Source organism: Rhinolophus ferrumequinum, chromosome 16 (genome assembly GCF_004115265.2).
Source record: "Rhinolophus ferrumequinum isolate MPI-CBG mRhiFer1 chromosome 16, mRhiFer1_v1.p, whole genome shotgun sequence".
In the NCBI taxonomy this organism is placed as follows: Eukaryota; Metazoa; Chordata; class Mammalia; order Chiroptera; family Rhinolophidae; genus Rhinolophus; species Rhinolophus ferrumequinum.
The window spans coordinates 55,960,356-55,984,816 of NC_046299.1; the positions used below are offsets into that span (position 1 = coordinate 55,960,356).

The window sequence follows — 24,461 nt, forward strand, 5'->3', positions numbered from 1 at the left end:
TCACTTATCCTCACAACTTCCCATGAGATAGGTTTTTATTACCTTCAACTTATAGAAGAGGAAACTGAGGCCTAGAGACATCGAATTTTCCCAAAGGTCCCCAGCTGGTCCGAGGCAAAGCCGGGTGAACCCCAAGAGGGCTGCCTTCAGGGGCCATGCTTGGAACCACCATGCCACAGGAGAGGGCCTCAGAAGAGGTCATAACACTTGGTCTGGGGGTTTCCCCAACATCAGCAGTCACCACACCATCCCCAGCGACACCCATCTCAGGTAACGTTCTCTGAGCACTCACGACATTTCAGGTTCTGTGCCAAGCACTGGCACATCGCAGCCTGGGCCCCTCGGCCAGTGAGCCTGCCGCAGGTTCCCGAGGGAGCCCTGGCAATGACGCCTGCCATGCACATGTGCAGGCCACCAACCCTGGGCCCAACACTCCTCAATGGAATCATACCATGACGTTTGTCCTCCCTCCATCGCTTTCTTCCTTCTTCTCTTCCCCTTTCCTCCCTCCCTCCTTCCCTCCCATCCTTCCCCCACATCCTTCCCTCCCTCCCTTTATTGCTCTTTCATAACGTGTATGCCTGGCCTTGTGCTATGAGAAAACCTGCTTTCCCACTGGTATATTGATGTGTCTGAGCTAAGCAACGGTCCTGGGCCCGAGATTCTGCAGGGGAAGTCCTGTGTACCCTCAGTCCCCTTCAGCCCATCCCCTGCCCAGGCTCCAGCCACTCCAGTCCCAGAGGAAACCCAGGCCTGCAGTGAGGTCAGCACCAGAAGGGGGGGTTAGAAACCCCAGGCAGGGGTCAGACATAGGCTGGTGGCCTTGGCCTTCCCTGCCGTCTTAGGACACCCCACAGGGACTCTTGCTCTGACCTAGGGAGAGGTGCAAGGACTGAGGTCCAGTGGCTGCCATAACCAGTGTCGGAGAGAAGAGGGCCTGGTCCAGGCTCTGCTTTCCCCTTGCCTCCTGCTCCTCCCCCCGGCAGGACCCTGAAACTATTTACATCCTGCCTCTAAGGTTTCAGCTGTTCTAGGATTCGATTCTCTCTCTGCTCTATTTTTCTTCTTCTTTTGCAATCTCCAAGAAACTTGAGCTGCCAGATGGGTGGGGGTGATGATTGTTTTCTGTCTGACATCTGGATTTCATTAGCAGCCCTGGGCATGCTGACTCAGGAATGGCAGCTCCCCTGTGCTCAGGCCCTCCCCAGACCCCTCAGAGCCCAAGCCCCTCACAGAGCCCCATCCTCAGCTGGACATGGAGTCACAGGTGACAACACCCCTCAGACCTCCCTCAAAGGAGTAACCAGCCCTATTAAGAATGTCTTGGGAGTGGTGGAGGCTGAGGGCTCATAGAATTTCTGCTCTCAGCTCAGTGCCTGATGGGTGGCTGCCAGGCTGGGTGTGGCTGGGCCTGACCACCATGGGAGTGGACAGAGGGCTTAGGGACAGGACGCCAGGTCCTGGATGTACTGGCCCCATCCGCACCCCAGTCTCCAGTCCAACAAAGGTGCTGAGTGTGCCATGAGGGCAGGGAGCCCTGCATTGACCCCAAATCACAGATACATTTTGGAGATGAGGAAAGGTAGCTCAGAAAGGTTAAGTGACTTGTCCAAGGTTGCACAGCAGGTAAATAGTAGAACTGGAACTTCAACTCTGGTCTGTGTGTTATAAATTTGAAGTTGTTCCCTTTGATCTCAACAAGCTGTCCCTTCACTAACATTAGGGTCCATAGTATTCACACATGGACCCTGAACCCTGTCTAAGCTTTAGAGGGAGGATGATATCGGGAGTTTTCACACCCTATCATCAGAGAGGCCCACAGTGGCCATCCAATCTAAAGCAGCTCGCAGATACTCTTCAGAGTCACAGTACACCTCTTGTGGGCCCCTTCTTCCCTAAAAAGTTGTTAAAAATGATATTTTATGACTGCATTGGTATAAAGACAAATATTATCCAGGCTGGGTTCATTATTATCTATTCATTATTATTATATTCATTTTTTCCTTCTGGCTTTAAAATAAGTAAAAAGGAAAACATTTTTGTGGGCCCCTAAAAGAATCACAGACCTGCTGTTTCTCCTGGAGAAGTTGGCCTGGTGTTCTCTATCAAAACACTCATAGCCTGCAGAGTGGTTCTTGCTAGCTGATACCTCCTTTTCTTATTGCTTTGTGCTTACTGTCTGACTTCACCAACTAGAAGGTAAGCCCCAAGAGAGTTGGGACCTTTCCTGGCTGGTTCACTGTGGCATCCTCAAATGCCTACAATGCACTTGGCACATAGTAGGTGTTCAGTAACTATTTGCTGAATGAATAAATGAAAGAGAGCTTATAATTTCAGGCAAGCATATTTGTATCCCAGTTAGTGGCACCCCACTTGCCCAGGTGACCACCTCAGAAAGTTGGTAGCCCTCCTTGACACCTTATCCCTCTCCCCTTCAGCTGCCTGCTCACCAGTCCCACAGAAGCTACATTCTCATAGTGTCCAGAATTTGTCCCCTCGCTTCCCACCTTTGCTCACCCTTGCCCTGTATCTGGTCTTATCATCTATCCACGTTCCTGGCCTGGTTTCGTCTGCAATCTTGCCTCCTCCAGCCCGGCCTCCAACCTGCCACCAGTGTGATCTTTCAAAACGCCAATCCAAGCATGTCACCTAAAACCTTTGGATGGCTTCTCCCTGCCCTCCAGATAAAGTCCAAGTTTGTACAGCCTGGCACACAGGCCCTTCACCACCTGCTGCGGCCACACCTCCCACTCCTCCCCTCAGGCACCCAGAGTGCCAGCTGTTGCCAAGGGCCGGCGATTCTCGGAAAGCATACTCCTGTTACATCCACACTTGCTTGGAAGCCTTCCCCACCCCAAGCTCAGACTCCTCTTCCCTGAGGCCTCCCATGAAGCCCAGGTAGAGCTGGTCCCTCACTGCAAACCTCAAATATCGCCCTGATCACCCTGAGCAGCCAACAGTGTTTCTGTCTATCCCACTGAGGACAGGGGTAGAGTCTTATCTAGCAAAGGCCTGGTACACAGTAGGAGCACAGCAAGAGTTGGGTCATGGCAGTGAGTCTTAGGTCTGGCTCCGTCCTAGACAAACTATGTGTCCTGAGCACAGATGTGACACTGAGCCAAGCCCCCACAAACACACACACTCATGCAGGCAAGTGCAGCTGGCTCAGAGCAAGACGCTACTGCTCAGGTCTTCATGGTCTGGCCCCAACGATGTACAGAGGCCAAGATGAGATGCCCAGGTGACGCTCCAGGTAGGCCCAACAGATAGCAACCAAGATTCTCCTACAGCCATCTGGGATTTCTGCAGCTACCAGAGCTGGCGGCCCCAACCCACCCCTGGCCTCCTTGACTCAACTAGGACAGCCGACCCCTTGGGGCTGGACCAGTGGTGGAATTTACTGGACACACAGACTTGGCCAGACGAGGCCTGATATGGCCTTTGGCCCACATTGTGCTTGCCCCTCTTTACTTCCAGAAACCCATCTTTAAAAACAAACAAAAACAAAACAAAACAAAAACAACTGACTTTCTGAGATCAAAGTCTGGATGCTAAGGCAGATAGTAGAACCTAATTTGAAAAACATGGACTCTGGAATCAGGAAGATCCAAGTTCTAATTCCAACTTTGATGTTCACTAGCCCTGTGACTTTAGGCAAGTCCACTTAACTTCTCTGGGCCTCAGTTTTATCATCATCTTTATCAAACTTTATCAATTGACTGATAGAGTTTTTGACAGAATTAAATGAGCTAATGAATATCACATGCTAAGCTTAGTAGTAAACTCAATGCTTAGAAACTATTATTATTGTTGTTAATATTACTACTGCCCTTGAACTAGAGGCCTGACACAGTGTGGTGACAGCAGTAGAGGCAGGTTTTTCAAAAACTGAATAGTAGATATTCTTGGCTCCCTAGCCAGTGCTGACATTAATGGAGATGGACTCAGTCCAGGCACAGCCTCACCCCATAAACAGAGGCTGCCCTTTGACAAAATTGGAAACTGGGCTCCAGCACCTTCCATCTCCGCTTCAGGATCTCCTAGTCTTCCTGCACAGCCCAATCCCCCTCACACTGCCCCAGGGACCTGCGAGAAGCCCCATCAGTGTGATGAGTTGAGCTCTGGACTCCTCTATCCTACCCTTAATGTTGGAAAAGAACGGGTTTCCACCCCTGGTTCCTGTGTCCCACCACCTGGGCACTGGCAGTGAATGTTTTGCCCCCACTTTCACTGCTGCCTTCCTCAGAGCTGGGGGATGGCATGGGCAGTTTCAGGAGCTAAGCAGGGCTGACTTAGGGTTTTGCACATTCCACTCTCTTAAATCATTTAAGAGTTTAAAAGCACTTCGACCATTTAAAAAATCATTCCACAGGAGAGGAGAAGAGAGCAGAAAAAATAGTTAAAGAAATAATGAAATAATATTTGAAGAAATAATGGCTGAAAATTTCCCAAATCTGATGAAAACCTTTGATCAACACATCCAAGCAGCTCAAGAGACTCCAAGTAGGATAAATAGGAAAATACTTACAAACGGACACATCATCGTAAAACTGCTGAAAGCTAAAACAAGGAGAAAATCTTGAGAGCAGCAAAATAAAAATGACACATCAATTGCAATGGAATTCCAGTAATATTAACAACCGGCTTCTCATCAGACACAATGGAGGCCAAAGGGCACATAGTCAATGTGCTCAAAGAAAAAAAAAAAAGCCTGTCAGCCAAGAATTCTATACCCAGCAAAGCTACCTTTTAAAAATGAAAGTGAGCTAAAGACATTCCCAGATGAACAAAAATAAAGAATTCATTGCTAGCACACCAACCTTTCAAAAACACTAAAGGACGTTCCTCGGGCTGAAAGCAAGTAACCACAAAAAGTAATGCAAATACACACACAAAAAACAAGGAGCACGGATAAGGTGATTATGTTATTGTAAAAGGCAGTATAAATGAATATTTATTTTCCTTTCGTCTCTTAGCTTATTTAAAAAGCAACTGCATAAAACAGTATGCATATAATTATACTGTTTGTCTTATATAGAAACATAATATATTTTTGCCAATAACAGCACAAAGGAGGTAGGTAGGAGCAAATCTCTCTTGAGCTAAGGAAACGATTCCAGGTGGTAACTTGAATCCATAGCAACAAATGAAGAGAACAATAAATGGGAAATAAGACTAATCTGACGAAAGCTATAGACATATAATTGCTTTCCTTTCTTCTTTCAGCTACTTTAAAACACATACAATTATATAAAGTAATAGCTGTAACCAGTATTGCTGACTTTAGAACACATATAGATGTACTATGTATAATAATAATGCTATAAAAACAGGAAAAGAGACTAAAGCTATATAGGAGTAATATTCCTACATCTCACTGGAGTTTAGTTAGTATAAATCTGAAGCAGATTCTGCTAAGTTAAGATTTTATAAAATAAGCCCCAGAGCAACCATTAAGAAAGTAGCTTTAAAAAATAGTGAAAAAAATCATTAAAGAGATTAAAACGTTATATTAAAAATTATAATTTATGCAAAAGGAAACAGTAAAGGAGGAATAGAAGAACAGAAAAAAACATGAGTAATTTAGAAAATAAAAAATAAAGTGACAGACCTAAATCCAACTATATCAATAATAGCATGTATCAATATAGAATTAACAATAGCATTATCAATAATGTGAATGGATTAAACAATCCAAACAAAAGGCAAGGATTGTCAGAATGGATAAAAAGTAAACCAAGATCCACGTGTATGCTATCTACAGGAGACAGATTCAAAGAGTTGAATAGATTGAAAATAAAAGGATGGAAAAGATCTGTCATGTAAATAGCAACCATAAAAAAGCTGGCTACACTAATATCAGACAAAATAGACTGTAAAACAAACCAAAAAAAAATGTTACTAGAGACAAAGAGGGACATTTTATAATGATAAAAGGATCAATCAGGGAAATATAAACATAGATGTAGCTAATAACAGAGCACCAAAATACATGCAGCAACAACTGACAGAATTGAAGAAAAAGAAGCCAAGTAAACAATAATAGAGATTTTAATACCTCTACTTACAGTGATGGATAGAAGAACTAGGCAGGACATCAACAAGGAGACAGAAGACGTGAGCAACATGATAAACTGACTGGACCTAACAGACATCTACAGAACATTCTATCCAACAACAGCAGATTACATTCTTCAGTATATGAACCATTCTCCAGTATAGCCCAAATGCTAGGCTATGAAGCAAACTACAACAAAGTTAGAAGCATTGAAATAATACAAAGCATGTTCTGTGACCAAAATAGAATACTAGAAACAATTACAAAAAGATATTTGAGAAACTCACAAATATGTGGATATTAAACAGCACACTCTTAAATAACCAGTGGGTCAAGGAAAAAAAATCATAAGGGAAATCAGAAAATACCCTATGATTAATGAAAATGAAGATACAACATACATACCAAAACTTGTGGGATGCAGCTCAGAGGAAAATGTATAGTTGTAAACATCTGCAATAAGTCCTCACTTAACGTCATTGATAGGTTCTACAATTTTAAGTGAAACAACATATAATGAAACCAATTTTACCATAGGCAAATTGATATAAACAGGAATTAAGTTCCAATGGCATCTCATCAATGTTATAATGAGCAATGTGGATGAAATGATGTTATTTAAGGATGTGCTGTACATTTAAAAAGGAAGATGTAAAACCAGTACTCTAACCTTCCACCTCAAGAAACTAGAAAAAGAAGAGAAAACTAAACTCAAAGCAAGCTGAAGGAAGGAAATAATAAAGATTAGAGTGAAAAGACTTGAAAGCGAGGACTCAAAGAAATATTTGTACACCCATGCTCATGCAGCATTATTCACAATAGCTAAAGGTGGAAGCAATCCAGTTGTCCACTGATGAATAAATGGGTAAACAAAATGTGGACACACACACACACACAGGAATAGTATTCACTCTTTTTTAAAAAAGGAAGGAAATCCTGTCACGTGCTACAACATGAATGAACCTTGGGGACATTATGCTAAGTGAAATAAGGCAGTTACAAAAGGACAAATACTGTATGATTCCACTTATTTGAGGTTCCTAGAGTAGTGAAATTCATAGAGGCAGAAAGTAGAATGGTGGTTGCCAGGGGCTGAGGGAAGGAAAGAAAGGGAGTTATTGTTTAATGAGTACAGAGTTGCAGTTTTGCGAGATAAAAAAAAAGTTCTACAGATGGATGGTGGTGATGGTGGCACAATGTGAATGTGCTTAACGCCACCGAACTGCACACTTAAAAAGAGTTAGGATGGTAAATTTTATGTTGTATACCTATACTTTGCCACAATTTGTGAAAAGACTAGAGTGGAAAGTAATGAAATAGAAGAAATTAACTAAAACAAAGTTGGTTCTTCTGAAAAGTTCAGCAAAATTGACAAAACTTTAGCTAGACTGACCAGGGGGAAAAAAGAGAGAAAACTCAAATTACAAGAATCAGAAATGAAAGGGGGGAAATTATACCAACCTTACAGTGATTAAAAGGATTATAATAGAATATTATAAACAACTGTATACCAATAAACTAGACAATGTAGATGAAATGGACAAATTCCTGGAAAGACACACACTACAGAAACTGACTCAAGAAGAAACAGAAAATCTAAATAGACCTATAATAAGAGTTTCAATGAGTAATAATAATAAAAAATCTACCCACAAAAGAAAGCCCAAGCTCAGATGGCTTCACAGATGAATCTACCAAACATCTAAAGAAGAATTAATATTAATTCTTCCCAAACTCTTCCAGAAAATAGAACAGGATGGAACACTTCCTAAATCATGGAACTGATAACTGCTACTACATGGATGAACCTTGAAAACAATATGCTAAGCAAAAGAATCTAGTAACAAAAGACCACATAGTATATAATTCTATTTATATGAAGTATCCAGAATAGGCAAATCTATAGAGACAGAAAGTAGATGCATGGTTGGTAGTGACTGGGGGATCAGGCAGTGACAGCTAACGGGCATAAGGTTTCTTTTTGAGGTGACAAAAATGTTCTCTAACTAGCTGTGGTGATAGTTACCAAAATATCTGGCACCTTGTCTGTGAATGTACTAAAAATCATTAAACTGTACACTTTAAATAGGTGAATTACGTGGCATGTGAATTGTATCTCATCAAAGCTGTTACCAAAACAAGCTTTTAAATATATCTGCTGAGCTCTTTATAGTATTTCATTTGAAACAAAGGATTCCGTGGCTTATAAAAGCCTTGTTCACCTGTGCTTTCTTTCAAGAAGACTTGCACGGAGCACCTGCTATGTGTGGTCTTTTGGCCTGGGGGTCAGACAGTGAGGGGCACAGAGATGAATCTAGCCCAGCACTGCCCGAGCTTATGGACAGGTGAGAGGTGGGGAGCACCCAAGTACATGCCAGCCTGCGAAAATATCTAGTACCTTGCTGGCTGGGTGCACGCCCCATTGTGACCCAAGAGAGACGCAAGAGAGACCCAAAAATAACGCTAGCCAACAGTTATTGAGCACCCACTGTGCACCAGGTACTGTGTGCTAAGCACTTTCCATGCATTTCACTGAACCCCCACAACAATCCCATGACTTCGTGTCCTCATTAGCTTCATTCTACAGATGACGAAACTGACGGGGCAAGCCTCTGCCCTCCCACCTTCTGTTCTGTGAAGAAGATCCTTGGAACCCCAGATAGAATCAGGCTTGAGATGGGGCCGGAAGAGGGCCTCTACCAGTTCAAGGGGGAAACTGAGGCTCCACACGCCATGGAGGTGTCACGCGGAGGGGCATGGATGCTCAGGGAGACAAAGAGCACTGATGTCCAAGCCCTCGCAGACTCTGTTTCTTCTTCTGTCAAATAGGGCTGTTACTCCCATTTTTGTCAGAGTTAAGAGCCCTGCACACAATCGTTGAGCACTGTTCACTAAAAGGAAGAACAAGGGTTAGCCCTGAGCTGGAAAGCAAGAGGCACTGAGGCCAGGGACCCTCGCTGCCACATTAGAAAAGCTCTGGCCTTGTCTGGAGAGAGGGCAGTGAGTGCTCACACACTTACAAACACACACTCACACACCCCTTCACATCCCTCTGCCTCTGGCTCACCAGCCATTGCCTCTGGATACCAGTCATGCCAAGCCAGGGAAGCACTGCAGCCCTTCTCCCATCAACCTGCCAGCCCCACTCAAGCCCCGCTCCGGGAAGCTCTCCCAGGCTGCCAGCCCACCATGATGAACAGACTCCTCACCTCCTTGGAGCCCTGAGAGGCCCTGTTGGTGTCTGCGTGTCACCTGCCTGCAGGGGTTAAAATCCCACCTCCTCCACTGACCAGTTCAATGATCTTGTGTGAGTTTTTGACGCACCCAAAGCATCACATAACATGAGGCTAAGGAGAGCACTTTACGCATTGGGTAGTTGTGAGCACTGAATGAAAGAATGCTTGCAGAGCACTTAGCACAGTGTATCCCCTCCTTGACTGGGGCTAAGTCCTGCTGTGCCCACTTCACAGGCTGCAGGCAGGAGAGGGAAGGGGTGAGTTTTTGAGGTGCTGCTATGAATGACCGAGAGCAGAGAGCCCCCGTGCTGGAGACACAGCTGGGAAGGGCACAAGGGGCTGCTGATTTGGTGGGCCACGGACACGTCCCTGAGGACCAACCAGATCCTTAGCTGCCTGTTTGCCCCTCATCCTGTCCAGAGCCCCTGGGTGTAGGGCCTCACCTTCTGCTGGGATCTCCCCATGCCAAGGGCCGCTGCTTACTGCATACTGAGGGGTAGACAGGGCCACTGGACAACAGCCAGCAGTCGGTCAGCTCCCACTAGCCAGGGTCCAGGGTGGGCCTCGCTCGTCCAGAGGTTGTGGGTGGCCAAGATCACTGGTGTATATGAATCATGGGGCAGGGGTGGGGGTGTCTTATGAAAATGCGGTGCTGGGGAAGGCCTGAGATTCTGTGTTTCTGACAAGCTCCCAGGAATGCTGATGTGGCTGTGCCTGGCTGTACTTTAAGTGGCAAGGATAAAGCATGGCATGGCCATTTGTGAGGGGAGTGGTGAGCAAGAAGCACATCTCGGCCTCCTGCTGGTCCTGGAGGGACCCAGCCCCACCCAGCCATGCCCTCAGCTTCCAACATCTGGAGGGTGAGACTACACGGATTTTCTGAGTTTCCAGGATTCCATTTCCATTACATATATAAAATAAAAGTAGTACCACATCATAAAAACATTGGAAAATATGAAAACATAATAGGGGAAAAAAATCACCGATAATTTCATACCATATTTAAAACAACTGTTACGCTCTCTCCCCAGGATTCCAAAGCCATGTCTGTCAGAGAGCCAGGGGTCATCTTGTGAGTGGGGTCTGCCCCAGTAGCCCTGCCCTGTCACGGCAAAGCGTTGGGTGAGAGCTGGGGCTACACCCCACACCTTCGATCTCCTGGTCCCCTTCCCACCCCAGCCCCACAGCACCTTTACCCAGACCCAGCACGGGGGCACAAAGTCGGGGCAAGCGCCCCTCCTCCCTCATAGGCAGCAGGCTGAGGAGGAAGCCTGCTGCAGAGGAGGCAGAGGTAGGGTCTGGAGGAGGGGGCGCACATCTGGATTCCTGGCCCAGGGCCTGCATTCCTTCCCTGTGAGTATGAGGAGACAGGGTCTCAGGAGAGCTGTGAGGAGGCTGCTGGCCCCCATCCCGCTCCACCGTAACAGGACCCACCCTGTCCACAAGACTGGTGGGGACTTGGAACCCCACAAGCTCATTTTGGGGTCCCCCACCCAGATTGCTGCCTACCTAGTGCAGGCCCAAGCTGGGCCTCTGTCCCATCCACATCAGCCAGCCTTGCCTCAGAAATAACAGAGGGGACAAAACAGTGGAGACCAGAGGGCCACGGGGCCAGTTGCTCATGGAAGGGGCCTTGGGGAGGCTGCTTCTACCCACAGAAGCCGGTTCCCAGGTCAGTAGAGACCCTGCAAGCCCCGCCTGGGCCAGGCTGCCTTACCTGGGGGCAGTCCTTGATGTAGTGTCCCTTGTTGAAGCACAGGTGGCACAGGTAGTTGGGCGGGGGCCTCTTGCTGGGCTTCCGGGTCTCAGCGGTGAGGGTCAGGTCAGAGAAGTGCTCGGTGAGGGAGCTGAGGCCATCAGCAATGTTGTTGAGGGAGCCATAGGGCGAGGCGCTCTTGTACACGCTGCTGCTCAGTGCCTGCGGGGGACAGAGGCTGTGAAGGCTCTCGAAGCCCTGGACACACTTCAAGGTCATTTGCATCCATGACCTTGGAGAAATTTCCATGGGTGCACACGCGTGCACGCACACACACACATACACACACACACACACACACACACACACAGTGAATTCATAATGACCCTTCAGTTACCCATGGGCTCTGCCTCCAAGAGCTTGAGTTCAACTTCTAACTGTACTTGTGTGTTCATGAGCAAGTCAGTTAACCACTCTGGGCCTCAGTGGTCCCATCTGGAAAGCAGAAATAACTGCCTCCTAGGGTTTCTCTAAGACTGACATGAGGTCACAAATGTATAGCACGTATCACCTGCTTGGCACTTAAGAACTACTCAGTAAATGGCGGTGATCGTGGTGACGATAACGGTAATTACTATTATCATTGGTTCTTCTTTACATCCTCCAGGAGGTGAGAAGGTATAGTAGAAAGCAACCTGCTGCGTGTAGTGGAGTGCCACTTACAGTGGAGTGACCTCAGACAAGTCACTTAGCTCTGAGCTGACTCAGTTTCCCCAATTTGTAAGGAAGAGGAACATCAGATTCCAGCATCGCTTCCATTGCACAGAAGAGCAGACTGAAATTCAGCTCTTTGCCTGGTCTCCTGTGGTATGAGGCCTGTGCCGACCGTGCCCAGAGAGCCCTCCGCCCAGCCCAGCCAGCTCTCTGGGAGCTCAGGGAGGAAGTGGCCCACCTCTCCCACCTCTCTCACCTCTCCCACCTTCAGTTGACAGGAACCAGATGTCTGCCTAGCTTCAAAGCAGACGCGGCCCAGGCCCCCTCCTGGTGTATACAGCCTCTATTTATAGGAGTCACGGGCTCCAGGCGGCCAGGCACACTGGAATTTAGTGAAGGTGGGGCCTGCGGTGAGGCCATGGGCCCCCTTTCCTGGGGCAAGGCCAAGGCTGGAAAGAGGCAGCTTCCTCAGGAGGGTCAATGACAAACCTGGGCATAGGGCTTGGGCAGCCCCTAGCCCCAGCTCAGGTGACCAAGAACTCTAGGACTGAACTACAGGGCCTCAGGGAGCCGGGGAGCCATGTGTCTCATGCAGAGACATGGCCTTGTTCTTGGGAGTCCCCAGGCTGATGGGGAAGGAGAGCCCCTGAGAGGAAGTTGCCTCAGGCTCCCTGACAAAGATGGGGCAGGCAGGGGCCAAAGGTGACAGTCCTTTTTGCATCCCCTCAGTGTGAGCAGGGAATGGAGGTGAGCTAAGAGCTGGCCCCAGGGGATCAGGCAGCGCCCCCCTCCCCCGCCCTGGGCAACCAGGACAGATTTCCACCCCTCACATGTGTACCTCAGCCTCCCTCCTTGTTCCATCTCTGGGGGTCTGGAACTGCCCTTCTAGAGGATACAGCCCTCGCCATCTGGCTGCCCCCACTCTTCCTGGCTCCCTGAACACCCTACTATGTGACTCTGGGCCAGCCCTTTCCCTCTCTGGACCCCTGTTCCCTCTCATGTAGGTTTGGATGGAGCCTGGGATCTGGTCAGAAAGACACAGACAGCATGTCCAGGGCAGCCCAGGCCCAACACACAGTCAGCCTCCAGCAACTGAGCACGGCACTCAAAGGTTCATAATGGCCATGTCTGCCCAGTGCTACTGTGAAATCTAGGACCTGTGGAAGACACAGCTGGGGAGGGCACAAGGGGCTGCTGACTTGGTGGGCCACGGACACATCCCTGAGGACCAACCAGATCCTTAGCTGCCTGTTTGCCCCTCATCCTGTCCAGAGCCCCTGGGTGTAGGGCCTCACCTTCTGCTGGGATCTCCCCATGCCAAGGGCCGCTGCTTACTGCATACTGAGGGGTAGACAGGGCCACTGGACAACAGCCAGCAGTCGGTCAGCTCCCACTAGCCAGGGTCCAGGGTGGGCTTCGCTCATCCAGAGGTTGTGGGTGGCCAAGATCACTGGTGTATATGAATCATGGGGCAGGGGTGGGGGTGTCTTATGAAAATGCGGTGCTGGGGAAGGCCTGAGATTCTGTATTTCTGACACAAACCCACATTCACTGAGACTCTCTAGCCCTCAGTTGGCCCAAGATAGTGTTGCCCGTCCTGAGAGGCAGAGGGTCCGCCATCCCTGGAGGTGTGTGCGCCAACACTAGACAAGCTGAAGGGGTATGGGAGGGTTCCAATGGAAATGGGTTTAGATGGTGATAACTGAGCATTTACCACATCCCAGGCCCTGGAAACTTTGTACGTATTCAGGTAGCTGATGCTCACAACCCTGAGTCACTGTCCCCATCGGACAGATTGGACAAGTATGTTCCAACTTGTATTGAGTGACCTGGGAATCTTTTGAACAAACACAGTTTCCTAGGCCCCACCTCAGACCTACCAAAGCAGCCACCTGGCACTGAGGACCTGGAATCTGCCCTTTTTATTATGGTAAAATATACCCCATAGAAAATCTACCATTTTAACGATTTTTAAGTCTACAGTTCAATAGTGTCGAATACATTCACAATGCTATGCGACCATCACCACCACCTATCTCCAGAACTCTTTGTCATCATCCCAAGCTGAAGTTCTGTCCCCATTAAACACTAACTCCCCCTCCCCCAGCCAGAATCTTCATTTTTAAAGCTCCCCCAGGCAGTTCAGATACAACCAGCCCAGCACCAGGCCTTGGGAGCACCTGGACTTTCCAGCAGTCAGGGTCTCTCCTTGGCTGGACTCTAGCCTCTCCCCACCCCAACTGGCCTGAGGGAGGACAGCATGGCCCTAGTCTCCTAGAGAAAAGTTCATCCAAACACGAAACTTGAAGCTCCAAATGTGTGACTCACCCTCATGGCTGGGAAATGCAATTTCACAAATAACAACCCTCTTTTTTCCCCCTTTTCTTTCCTTTTTCTTTTCTGGATAAGATTTAAGCAAGTCCACAGGAATCAGGACTGTTTTGGCAGCAAATTGTCAAGAGGAAGGGGAAGTTTGGTGGGTGCCAAAAAGTGCACTAATTATACACTGAAAAACCTCTCCCCCGCTCTTGCGGCCACTCTCCCCTGCCCACGGGCGGCCCAGCAGGTATCCCTGGGCAGCCAGAGGCCTCCGACAGCCAAAGCTCAACACCTCACGAGGGTCACAGCTTTGCCTCTGTCACTCAGGCAGCTCCCATTCAGAGAGGTATGGCCAGAGCTCCCACCTCCAGGGCCCTCCGACCTGTCCCTCATGGCCGCTTCAGCCCCAATTCAAGATGACACTACCTTAGAGCTGAAAAAACAGAGAGTGGTCAGCTGATATAACCTCACTCTCACAGATGGAGAAACTGAGACCCAGAGAGGCCCAGGGGCACAGACCAGGGCACACAGCCAGGCCTAAGGGCCAGGAGTCCTGCTTGCCGGGAGTGCAAAGGGTGGGTGGGGCAGCAAGCTGTTTCCTATCCAAAGAAGTCCGAGGAGCTCAGGCCATGGAGGTGAAAGGTGAGTCGGCCTCTCAGCTATTTCCACAGCCTGTGGGGACTGCACAGAGCCGAGGCCAGGACACACCGAGCTTCCTCCCCTCCAGCTGCTGAGCTGGGGCCTCATCTCTTGGGTTTACCACATGTAAAATATAAAATAGAGCAAGGAGAAAGGGCAAACTTGATGATCTCTGCGGTCCTACTTTCTTAAGGTCCAACACCCAGGCATTGAACAACACCCCCAGAGCCCAGCATGCAGAAGATACCATCTGTTCCAGGTCCTGCCATCTGTAACTGGAGGGCAAGGCCAGGCAGGAGCTCCCTTCATCAGCCAGCCCCTAACTCTGCACCGCCGACCTGCTCCTCACGGCGTCCCACAGAACAACTGCTTTTCTCCCGCCAGTTCTGCACTTGCTGTCCACCCCGGGAGGCCCTATCTGTTCTATCCAAACCTCCAAGACCTGGCTCCTGATCTGGTTCTAACACTAGAGCTGGAGCCGTGAACCCACCCCTTCCTCTTACTCAGGCTCCACAGGAAAAGTGTGAAAAGTACAGATTCAGGTGCTCCTGAGGGCCCACTGGCCAGAGCCCCAGCCTCCGCCAGGGGCCTCCTGGACCTTCCTGCCATAGCCCTGTCCCTCAGTGCTGTAGTTGGGGGTGGGGGTCACCCTGTGACTCCCCTGCCCTCGCCTGAAGGAGCTCTGAAGCCTCTCTCTAACGTTTTTGCACAGTGATGCCCCCTTATGTCTCCACAAGGCTGGATATCCCCGAAGGCAAAGGTTCTGCAGCCCTGTCACCCCACAGCCCAGACTGTTCTGCAGCTCCGTAGACCTGCAACAGGTGGGGGGGCCTGGGAGCCCCACTTGACAGAAACGGGAACGGATGCCCTAACACTTTGAAGGATTTAGGTTGGGGTCTCCAAGGTTCTGTGGACTAAGTCGGAGGGTGCTCTCACCCCAGATTAAGCTGCTCTGGACACTGGTTGAGGGCAGCCCACTTATATGGTGGGTCAAAGGCTCAAATCATTAGCCTGGGGGAAGAGACCACCTGTCCTTCCTCCCTGGGTCAGTGACCCAAACAGCTAGCAGGAAGTATGGGATCCTCAAGCCACATCTGGGGGACAGAGTGTCAGATTTCTATCCATTGCTGGAATTTCTCCAAGGTTCTGGCTTCGCGGTTGGGGAAAAGTTAGATGGGAAGACACTAATGTTTATTATGATCCTACTGTGTCATATACTTGAAGGGATCCTTTCTCCTTCTTAGTCCTCTTATACCTGGCAAGAATACTATTTGGATTGGCATTATTGGCCCTATTTCATAGAACTGGAAACTGAGGCACAGAGAGGCTGAGTAACTTGCTCAAGGTCACACAGCCAGCGTGTGGCTGAGAGGATATTCATACTCACCTACATCTATTGGCCTGTTATATTTCAGCCACCACATTGCCTCCAAGGCTTGGCTTCCCCTCTAGGAAGGGGAGCTAGAGGAAAACACCAGGTGTGAACCACACTTCTTGGCACAGAAGCCTTGTGACATAATATTGCCAAGCCCCTCAGTGCTGGCAAGATGAGGCACCAGCTTCTCTGGGCTACATGAGGGGTTCGGGCCCTGGGGTGATCATTCTGCTAAGGGATTTGAGGTACAGAGGCAGAGATTTCCAAGGCTGACTGAACCTGCCAAGCTGTGCTCCTCTTCTTTCCCACCAGGACAATAAGAGGACACAATGGGAGGGAGGCGGGCCAGAATTAGGGCAGGTGGGCAGAAGCTTCTGAGAAGCCTAGAGGGAGAGGAGACCAGGGCAGAGCAGAGAGGCAGGGACGCAGGCAGACACACGAGCAGCACCGCAGGGAAGGACATGGAAGTGGGCGAGCCAATGAGGAGGACACCTTCCGAGGAGACCTGGCAGAAGCAAATGATGAGTCCTGCCCCCCAGGCTGAGATGGGCCTGGAGGGAGAACTCTCTGATCCTAGTCCCCAGCTCTGTGGGGGTTCCTTCATCAGCTGCAAAACTGCTTTCTTATCCACAAAAGCCACCCCTGCACCCGACTATGCACAGACACATGCATGTACACATGCACACACATACACACCCACACTCCTCTCTTTGGGACAAGAAACCTTCATCTCCCAAATGACTTCACCCTTTCTTCGAGAGGCTCTGCCCTTCTACTGCTAGGGTCTCCTGGGGCTCGAGCCTCAGAGTCAAACATACACAAGCACCCTATACACACAAGCAGAGGTGGATGTGGGCTGGGCTGGGGAGAGGAGGTTGTCGAGGAAAGGAGACGGCCAATGGGAAAATGAAGCCACTGGGAGAAGGATTTTCCTCGCCACAGTCAGACCCCAGCTGTGCTCCTGTTTCCATGATCCAAAGCTGACCCGTCAGGAAAGTGGCAGGGCTGGCACCTTCACCCAGGACCCTCAAGGGCACCATTGCCTCCTGGAGGCCCATGCACCCAGGATGTGCAAAACACAATTCCACACACACAGGGAGGGCTCAGTAAGAGATTCCAATTTAAACAAGCAGTCCACGTTCTTTCTGGTAGGGGGAACAGGGAGAGAGAAACAGGGAAAGGATCAGGAGCTCCAGAGGAGTAGTGACAGCAGGACGAGGCAGAGAAGACACAGGGGAGACCCTCCTCACTTAGTTCCTCCTGCTCCTGCCCAGGTCACCACTTACCTCAGGTTTCACAGCCATATATGCCCTCTGCCCAGCTATAGCATAAGCACTGAGGACCAGGCTGCCTCTCACTTCTTTAATTCATTAAGACTTTATTTAATGACTTTATTTAATAAATTTAAAGACATTAAGACTTCTTTAATTCATTAAGAACACATTCATTAAGAATGTGTTCATTGAATTAAAGCAGAAAGCATGAATCAGAATCTGAGGACTAGAAGGGACCTTAATATTTACTCAGTCTGGGGTACCACTGAGGCTTGCAGCCTCTATACCAGCGGGCCTTGGTATGGGATCCTTTGTTGACATGGGGGCGCCATGATCCCCTTAAAATCATATGTAAATATGTGTGTGCATATGCACGTATGTTGTGGTCTGCGCATTGCAGTGAGGTGAGGAACTCTAGCTATCTTCAGATTCTCAAAGAGGTCCATAACCAAAGAAGGTCAAGAACCAGTAGCACACCTAAGCTTCTACTGGGACACCACGACGGACAAGGTCTCACTATCTCCCAAGTCACCTCTTTCCAAGTAATCAAGCAATCCGTAAACATTCTTTCTGAGATAAAACAAGAGGCTCAGGGACTGAGGAGAGCATTCACGTAGTCATAAGTCGAGAGGAGAGGGTTCAATTCTAGTCAACCTTCTTCCCATCCACCTAGTAAACGTTAACTGAGCACCTACTATGTCCCAGGCACTGACTAAGCATTGGATGCCAAGACTGCAAAGTGGGAAAAGACAAAATTCCTACTCTCAGAGTGCTGACAACAGTGCTATCAAGACAGACACATATAGTGCACAGTTCATGGCAAGACCAATTGTTAAGACACGCTTGACCCGGGGCATGTACAACTCTTCCGTCACGTACAGAAGCTGGAGAGACAAAGAAGCTGGAGGGAGGTGTGCTCCCCATAGCAGCCATGTAAAGTCTCTCAGAGAAGGGGCATCCACCTGTGCCATAAAGAAGAAATTTGGCGTCTGTCAGTTGTACAAGGGCAGGGAAGAACATTTTAGGTAGAAGCAATAGCAAGTGCAAAAGCTTTGCGGATTAGAACCACCCAGTGTTTTCAGAAACCTCAAATAGACCAGTATGGCCAGAGCGCAGAAAATTATACACCACCACCACACACACATGCGCGCACACACACGCACAGCAGATCAAGCGTCCTGAGACTTAGGCGGGAGCCCTGGTTCTGCCACTGATTCACTATTTCATCCTCCTCTTGAAGAGCCTTAGTTTCCCCATGCAGACAATGGGATGCTGCACACAGGCTGAGACAAAAGTACTAGGACGTGCTCAGATCCATCTCCTCTGCCTCTCCCAAGCCAGGCCTTCCTTGGACTCACGTCCCATGGAGCCCCAAGCGGGGTTTCTGGGGAGTGGAGCAGGGGCATGACAGAAACCCACACTCATAAGTAATACTACCACTCCGCAAAAGGCTGGGATCAGGGACAAAACCTCAGGGGCACTGAGGCGTGACAGAGTGCCCCTGGTTTCGGCCAGCATGACCCAGGAGAGAGCCAAGCTGGAGACCAGCAGGACGAACCAGAGACAACTGCAGTTGGAATACGGAAGAGTTCTACATCCAGCTGTGCCCCTGGATCTCTGGGTGACTTGTCGGGCCTCTGTTTTCTCCTCTGTAAAATGGAAGCTATGAAGAAAGAGATGCCAAGATTAAAGCACCATTAAGAGTAAAGGACCTTCTCCGCAGGGCCCTCCTCTCGGTGCTGACGACACCTGGCCCTCTGCTGCAGCTATTTAGCAATTATTACTGCTGCTGCTTTCCTCCCTCCCACCTGACTCAGAAGGTCCCTGAGGTGTGGTCTCCCCTCTGAGGCTAGGCCTACTCAGTTAACTGAAGACGATGGAGGGAGGGTCAGGCCCTCGAATGATGGTCCTCCTTGCCTGAGTCACAGCTCAGCTTCCCAGGGGTGGCCAAATGGATTTGAACATCCTCCCAAGTTCTTGGCTAGGCTGGAACAGCCACTCCGCCCAGGACCTGGGGCTGCCACCCACCACCCCACACAAACCACGAAGGCTGATGGGAACAACGTTCAGCTCCTGAAGCCCCCTCTTCGCTCCAGTGAGGCAAACTCCCATCTTCACATAGGTAAGTGGCTTTTTTCTACACATCCACACTGCTCAGGTGGACCCTTGACTCACCTATATCTGTGGAGGACACAGGGGACACATCAAAACCTTCAGAAGACTGTCAAGACCTGGGGCCCCTTTAAAGCAGGACCCCACAGTCATTCCTCTAAGGGCTCTAAGAGCCCCATCTGTGCAGAATTGTGAAGCCTCTCTATTAAGCTGGTGACACCTTTGCTGCAGTTCTCAAACCTCCCAGGTTAATAAAGGCCAGAGCAGTAAAGAGGAAGGATCTTCAGTGCTGCAGCAGACAGTGCCGGGACCTGGGGAGGGTACCCGGCTTCACAGATCCAGGAAGAGCCTCCTAAGGGTTGGAACTATCCAACAAGGAAGAGGTCTGCCTCAGTGGAGTGTTTTCTGGGCTTGGGGATGTTCGGAAGAACACTGGCAGGTGTTCTGTGCCAAAAATGTGCTCTGGTAAAATAGGTATGGAAAGTGTTGGATTAAAGAACGGTTAACAGGTTTTGTTCCCAGAGCCTTTGCTGGGCTAGAGCTCCTGTGTGTCTCCAAGGGAAGGACAGTATTCTATGTTTTCCGAATGCACTTGACCCCAAAGCCCTTCCCCCAACCTGCATAAGGCATCATTTGACTGTAAGGCCACATCTTCGAGTCATATCGGTCCCTGGAGGAAGAGGGAAAGAAAATGGCTGCCCTAAGCATCTGACCTGAAGTGGGACAGCCATATCTCCCCCTGAGGGGGCACAGGGACTACTCCAGAGGGGCTCTGGGCAGCCCTCTGTGGGGCACAAGAGCTAATGCTCAACAAGGTGTTAACTACTTTTATGGAAGAGGAGTCCCATAGTATGCATACTTGTGTGAATTTAAATTCTTGGCAGGGCAGACTCCATGCGTCCCAGCCCCCACGCCCTCTGAGAACAGCTTTCCTTAGGTACCTGGAGAGAGAGATGGTGCTCCGCCAAGGAAGGGCCTCAGGAATCTCTCTCCAAAGACATACAGTTGTTGCCACAGATCAGGGATTTAAACAGGGTTCACAGGGCCCAGTTTCTAGACCCAGAGGCCTTTACAAAAACTACACAAAGTGTCCGTGCCACTTTGGCCTGGCACCCTTACCACAAGCTGAGAAGCCGAGGAGCCCCCACAAGCCCCCACAAGCATCCACATCACCTCCTGCACTTGTACATGAACTCTGCCATCTCTCTCTCTGCTTCCAGGGCCAGTGTTCCACTCAGAACCCTTGGCTTATCTTCAGCATCCAGAGCTGAGGTTCCAGGGGCACAATGGGCTTCTATTACCCCCATGTCCTCAACAACCCCCGCCCCCCACCGCCCAAATCCCAGCTGCATTCATGGTGTTTTGCTATTGTGGTGGGAGCAGCCTGGGGGTGGTGCAGGAGGGGGTGGGCTCTTGGCACAGGGACTGGCGCAGACAGGCCGTGGTCAGCGGTCAGCATGCAAGTCACATCCGCAGGCAGTGCCACAGGGCCTGCCAGGCCTCACACAGAATGGCGATGCTCCTGGGTCCCTGGGTCCCTTCGTAGAGTCCCCTCCGGCCCACACCAACTTGCTTCCTCTCCAACTAGCCCCTTGATGGCATTCAGGTAGGGGGTATTTTTTCTTGCCTTCTCAGCCAGTTGCTATTTTGGAGCCACATTAGGTCACTGGCTAAGTCCTAGATGCAGGAAAGGCCTGTCCCCAGGAGCACAGCTGAGGCTCCAAGAGGGCTTAGGAGGTGAAGCGGGTGGGGGGGTGAGAGTGAGTGAGCCTGAAGCCAAAGAGAGTCTTCTGGAAGTCTGCAAGCACAGCCCTCCAACCCCTCCAAGGAAGCCACTGGCCTGTGAGCACAGAAGTCCCTGTTACCTCTGCTACCCCAGGCTGTCTGTAGGCACATCCTCTCCTGTTTGTACAGCTCTCAAATCCCATACACACCACCTAGGGGGACAGCAGAGACTACATTTAACAGATGGGTAAACTGCGGCCCAGAGACAGGGGGGTTCCCCCTAAGTCAGGTCACGAGAGACTTTTTTTCCACCACGGCTGTAGAGAACCTTCACCAGCTCCTTCTACACTGGCCCCAGTGAAGGAATGTGACTCTTCATGGAGAAACTAAGGTAAGCAGCAGTGAAGTAACAGGAAGCAGGTCTCACTGAGCTGCAGCTGAGATCCTGGATGCCAGAAATTTCCAAGAGGCATAACATCCTCCTTCCACAGGGGACTCTTAATGGCCCAAAACTCCCAGGCCCTCTCAGCAAAGACCCACATGTGGGAAACAAGACCACCACAGGGTGGGAGCCAAGGGAGGTGAGTAGGGGCTGATTAGGGACCCCACTTGACCTGTGGGTCATGGTCACCCTCTTTACTTAGGGTTTCCACAGGACCCCCAAGAAATCACCCACCATTCACTGTACGGCCCTGTCGGTCTTCTAATCTGGGCCCCCATGAACCTGTGATTGAATCCCCAGGGGCCCGTACAGAGCTCAACAAATGTAAGAGAACAAACAAATGAAAAGACCCATGCACTGAAGAAACACCCCACAAACTGTGCCCCAAAGTCACTGGTCCCCAAAGCCAGTTCCCTGAAGAGGCGGCAAAGTCTCTTACAAGAAAGATTCCCAGCCAAGAACAATTCCTCGTTTGGAGAGAGTGCTTTACAGTTTACAAAGAGCTCTGGCATACAAATTCTTTCACCTGGCACCAAAGGCTGCCTCCCCACACTCCTCTCCTTCAACTGTGCCCAACCAGCCCAATACAAGTCGACCAGTCCTTCTCTCACCGCGCCGGGTGTTCGCCCACCGCTCGCCCTGAGGCCAACATCTCACATGTCCATATCCTTCCTCATCAATAAAGGCAGATTTGAAAACATGACGGGGCCAGAAAGGATGACCCTCTGTCTCCCCCTTCATCCCCAGCACACTGGTGCCTACACAGGCCTTCTCCCCCAAATCATCAGGCCTCTAACTCTCCTAAAAGTAACGGGCATGCCCAAGTCTGGCAGCAAAATGACCCTCGTATGTGTCCTCTCCCCCACTCCTTCCCCCTGAACTTTTGCAGAGAGTGCTGCCAAAAGGAAAGTGAGTGAAGGAAGGCCACAGAAGGGTGTCTGCAGTTCACAAACGAGGCAGGAGTAAGTGGGACTGGGGGAGGAAGAGGAGTCCAGCTGAAGGGAGAGAGGAGTGACAGCCAGGAAGGCTCTGAAGACCCCTCAAAAGGGGCTGGTGGGTCCTGGCACTCCGTGTGTTTATCTAGCTGCAGAAGATGCACTGCCCCTTCGACTTTGTAACTGAATCCACCCAACAGGAGACTTTGCAAGAAGCCGGCGCAGGTTTCAGGAGAAGGCAGTGGGCAGCTGGAACCTCTCCCCCGACTAGCCCCCCTCCCAACAGCTCCAGAGGATTTCCCTTTCATTTCCTTCCAGGCTGGGAGGGCGGGGGACAGCGCAGTCTATGGGGTCAAGCCCTCAAAAACCACTTCCTATGTGGCTGGGGGGAGGGAGAGCAGCTGGAGGATGTATCTGGGGGTCCTTGTGTGCGAACAGCAGAAAAACCCTCTGGGCGAGTCACTGCTCTCCAGGGTGCCCTTCGGGTCGGAAACCACCGAGGTCGGAGAAGAAAAGATTTTAGGCCCCTCCAGAGGAGCTCGGAGCAGATTCTGCACTGTCGGTCCCAGCCAGCGGGGTGCCAAGAGGGGGATGGGATTGGGCGTGGGAAGGACACTTGGAAGGGGCTCTCCGCCCTGGCCGCGCCCCCGCTGTCTAGAGAGAATCCGCAGCCCCCAGCCCAGCCGGGCCCCCCAGACCCCTTCGAGCAGGGAGCCCGGGGCTGGGAGAGGGGGCGGGAGGGCCCCGCCCGAGCCTGATCCCGGCTGGGATCAGCCGGGAGGTGACGTGCTCCGGGCGCCCCGGGGACTTCGGGCGGCGAGTTTGGCAGAGCTGAGACGAGCCAAGCCAAGAAGGGCCGGGTAATACCGAGCCGGGCCAGGCCAGGCCAGGAAGAGCGGGACAGATAGGAAAAGGCCCAGCGCGGTCGACGGAGGGCGGGGGCGCGTGGGGGCACCCACCTCTCCGCGCTGCAGCTGGAAGAAGCTGTTGAGATAGCTGGAGTGCAGGGGCGAGCCCAGCTGCTCCGGGCGGCCCTTGCCGAAGGCCAGCTCTGGAGGCGCGGCGCCGGCGGGCGGCTCTGGCCGGAAGGCATCGAAAGCGCTCGCCTGGTGCGTGTCCTGCAGCGACAGGTAGACCCAGTTGAGCAGCTGGGCTGGCTGGTACACCGAGGCGGCGCTCGTGTCGATGGCCGACAGCAGGCTCATTTTGCGGCGGCAGTGCCGGCCCCTCCCCGGCAGCCCGCTCGCACCCCCCCCTCCAGCGGAGGGGCGGGCACCGGGGAGCCTGCGCCCACTGCCTGCCGCCCGTGCCCCGACGGCAATCGCCCCGCGCCTTGCGCTCCGCGAACCGCCCGCAGCCGCCGCCGCCGCCGCCGCCGCCTCCCCCAGACTGCAGCCGCAGCGCGCGCGGGCGGAGGACGGAGGCAGCGAAAGTTGGGCAGGAAACTTTTGGGCCCGCCCTCTTCGCGCCGCCCGCCCCGCCCCGCCCCGCGATCCGCTATCTGCCTCAGTGCTGACCCCTTCGGCGGCCGCTCCCGGGGTGGGGCCCACCGAGTCCGCGCCCCTTCTGGCACCCCCATCGCCCTCCATTGGCTGCTTTATTGAATATGAAGTAGCGGGAGCGGGGCGAGCGGGGAAATGGGCTCATCTACATATGTAGTTCGGAGCTGCCCGCCCCTGGGCGGCCCCCCTCCAGACCCCACCCCGCCCCCCGCGCCGCCAGCCCTGCTTTGCGAGCCTGCGGAAGCTCAGTGCAGCCCCGGCCTGACCAGGCTCGGCTTGCTCTGCTCGCCGCTCTCTTCTGTCTCTCGTTCTTTCCAAATCCTCTCCACTTATTTCATTTTCACTCGTTTTTCCTTTTCGATTCTCCTACCTTTCTCATACTCTGTCTTCTTTCTCAGACTGTCTCCTGTGTCCCTCGTCTCGCCGTCTTTCTC

At 51.1% G+C, this 24,461-nt stretch overlaps 1 protein-coding gene across 1 annotated transcript in view; it reads right to left on the bottom strand.

Annotated features, from left to right (window-relative positions):
• Positions 1-23,897, bottom strand: part of ZCCHC24 (zinc finger CCHC-type containing 24) — a 62,371-nt gene extending 38,474 nt beyond the window's left edge. The window contains exons 1-2 of the mRNA XM_033130524.1: positions 23,485-23,897; positions 11,012-11,212 (exon numbers count right to left, since the gene is read on the bottom strand). Coding sequence (XP_032986415.1) covers positions 11,012-11,212; positions 23,485-23,730 — 447 coding nt within the window. The 5' untranslated portion in view covers positions 23,731-23,897. The remainder of the gene's footprint in view (positions 1-11,011; positions 11,213-23,484) is intronic.
• Between the last annotated feature and the right edge of the window lie 564 nt (positions 23,898-24,461).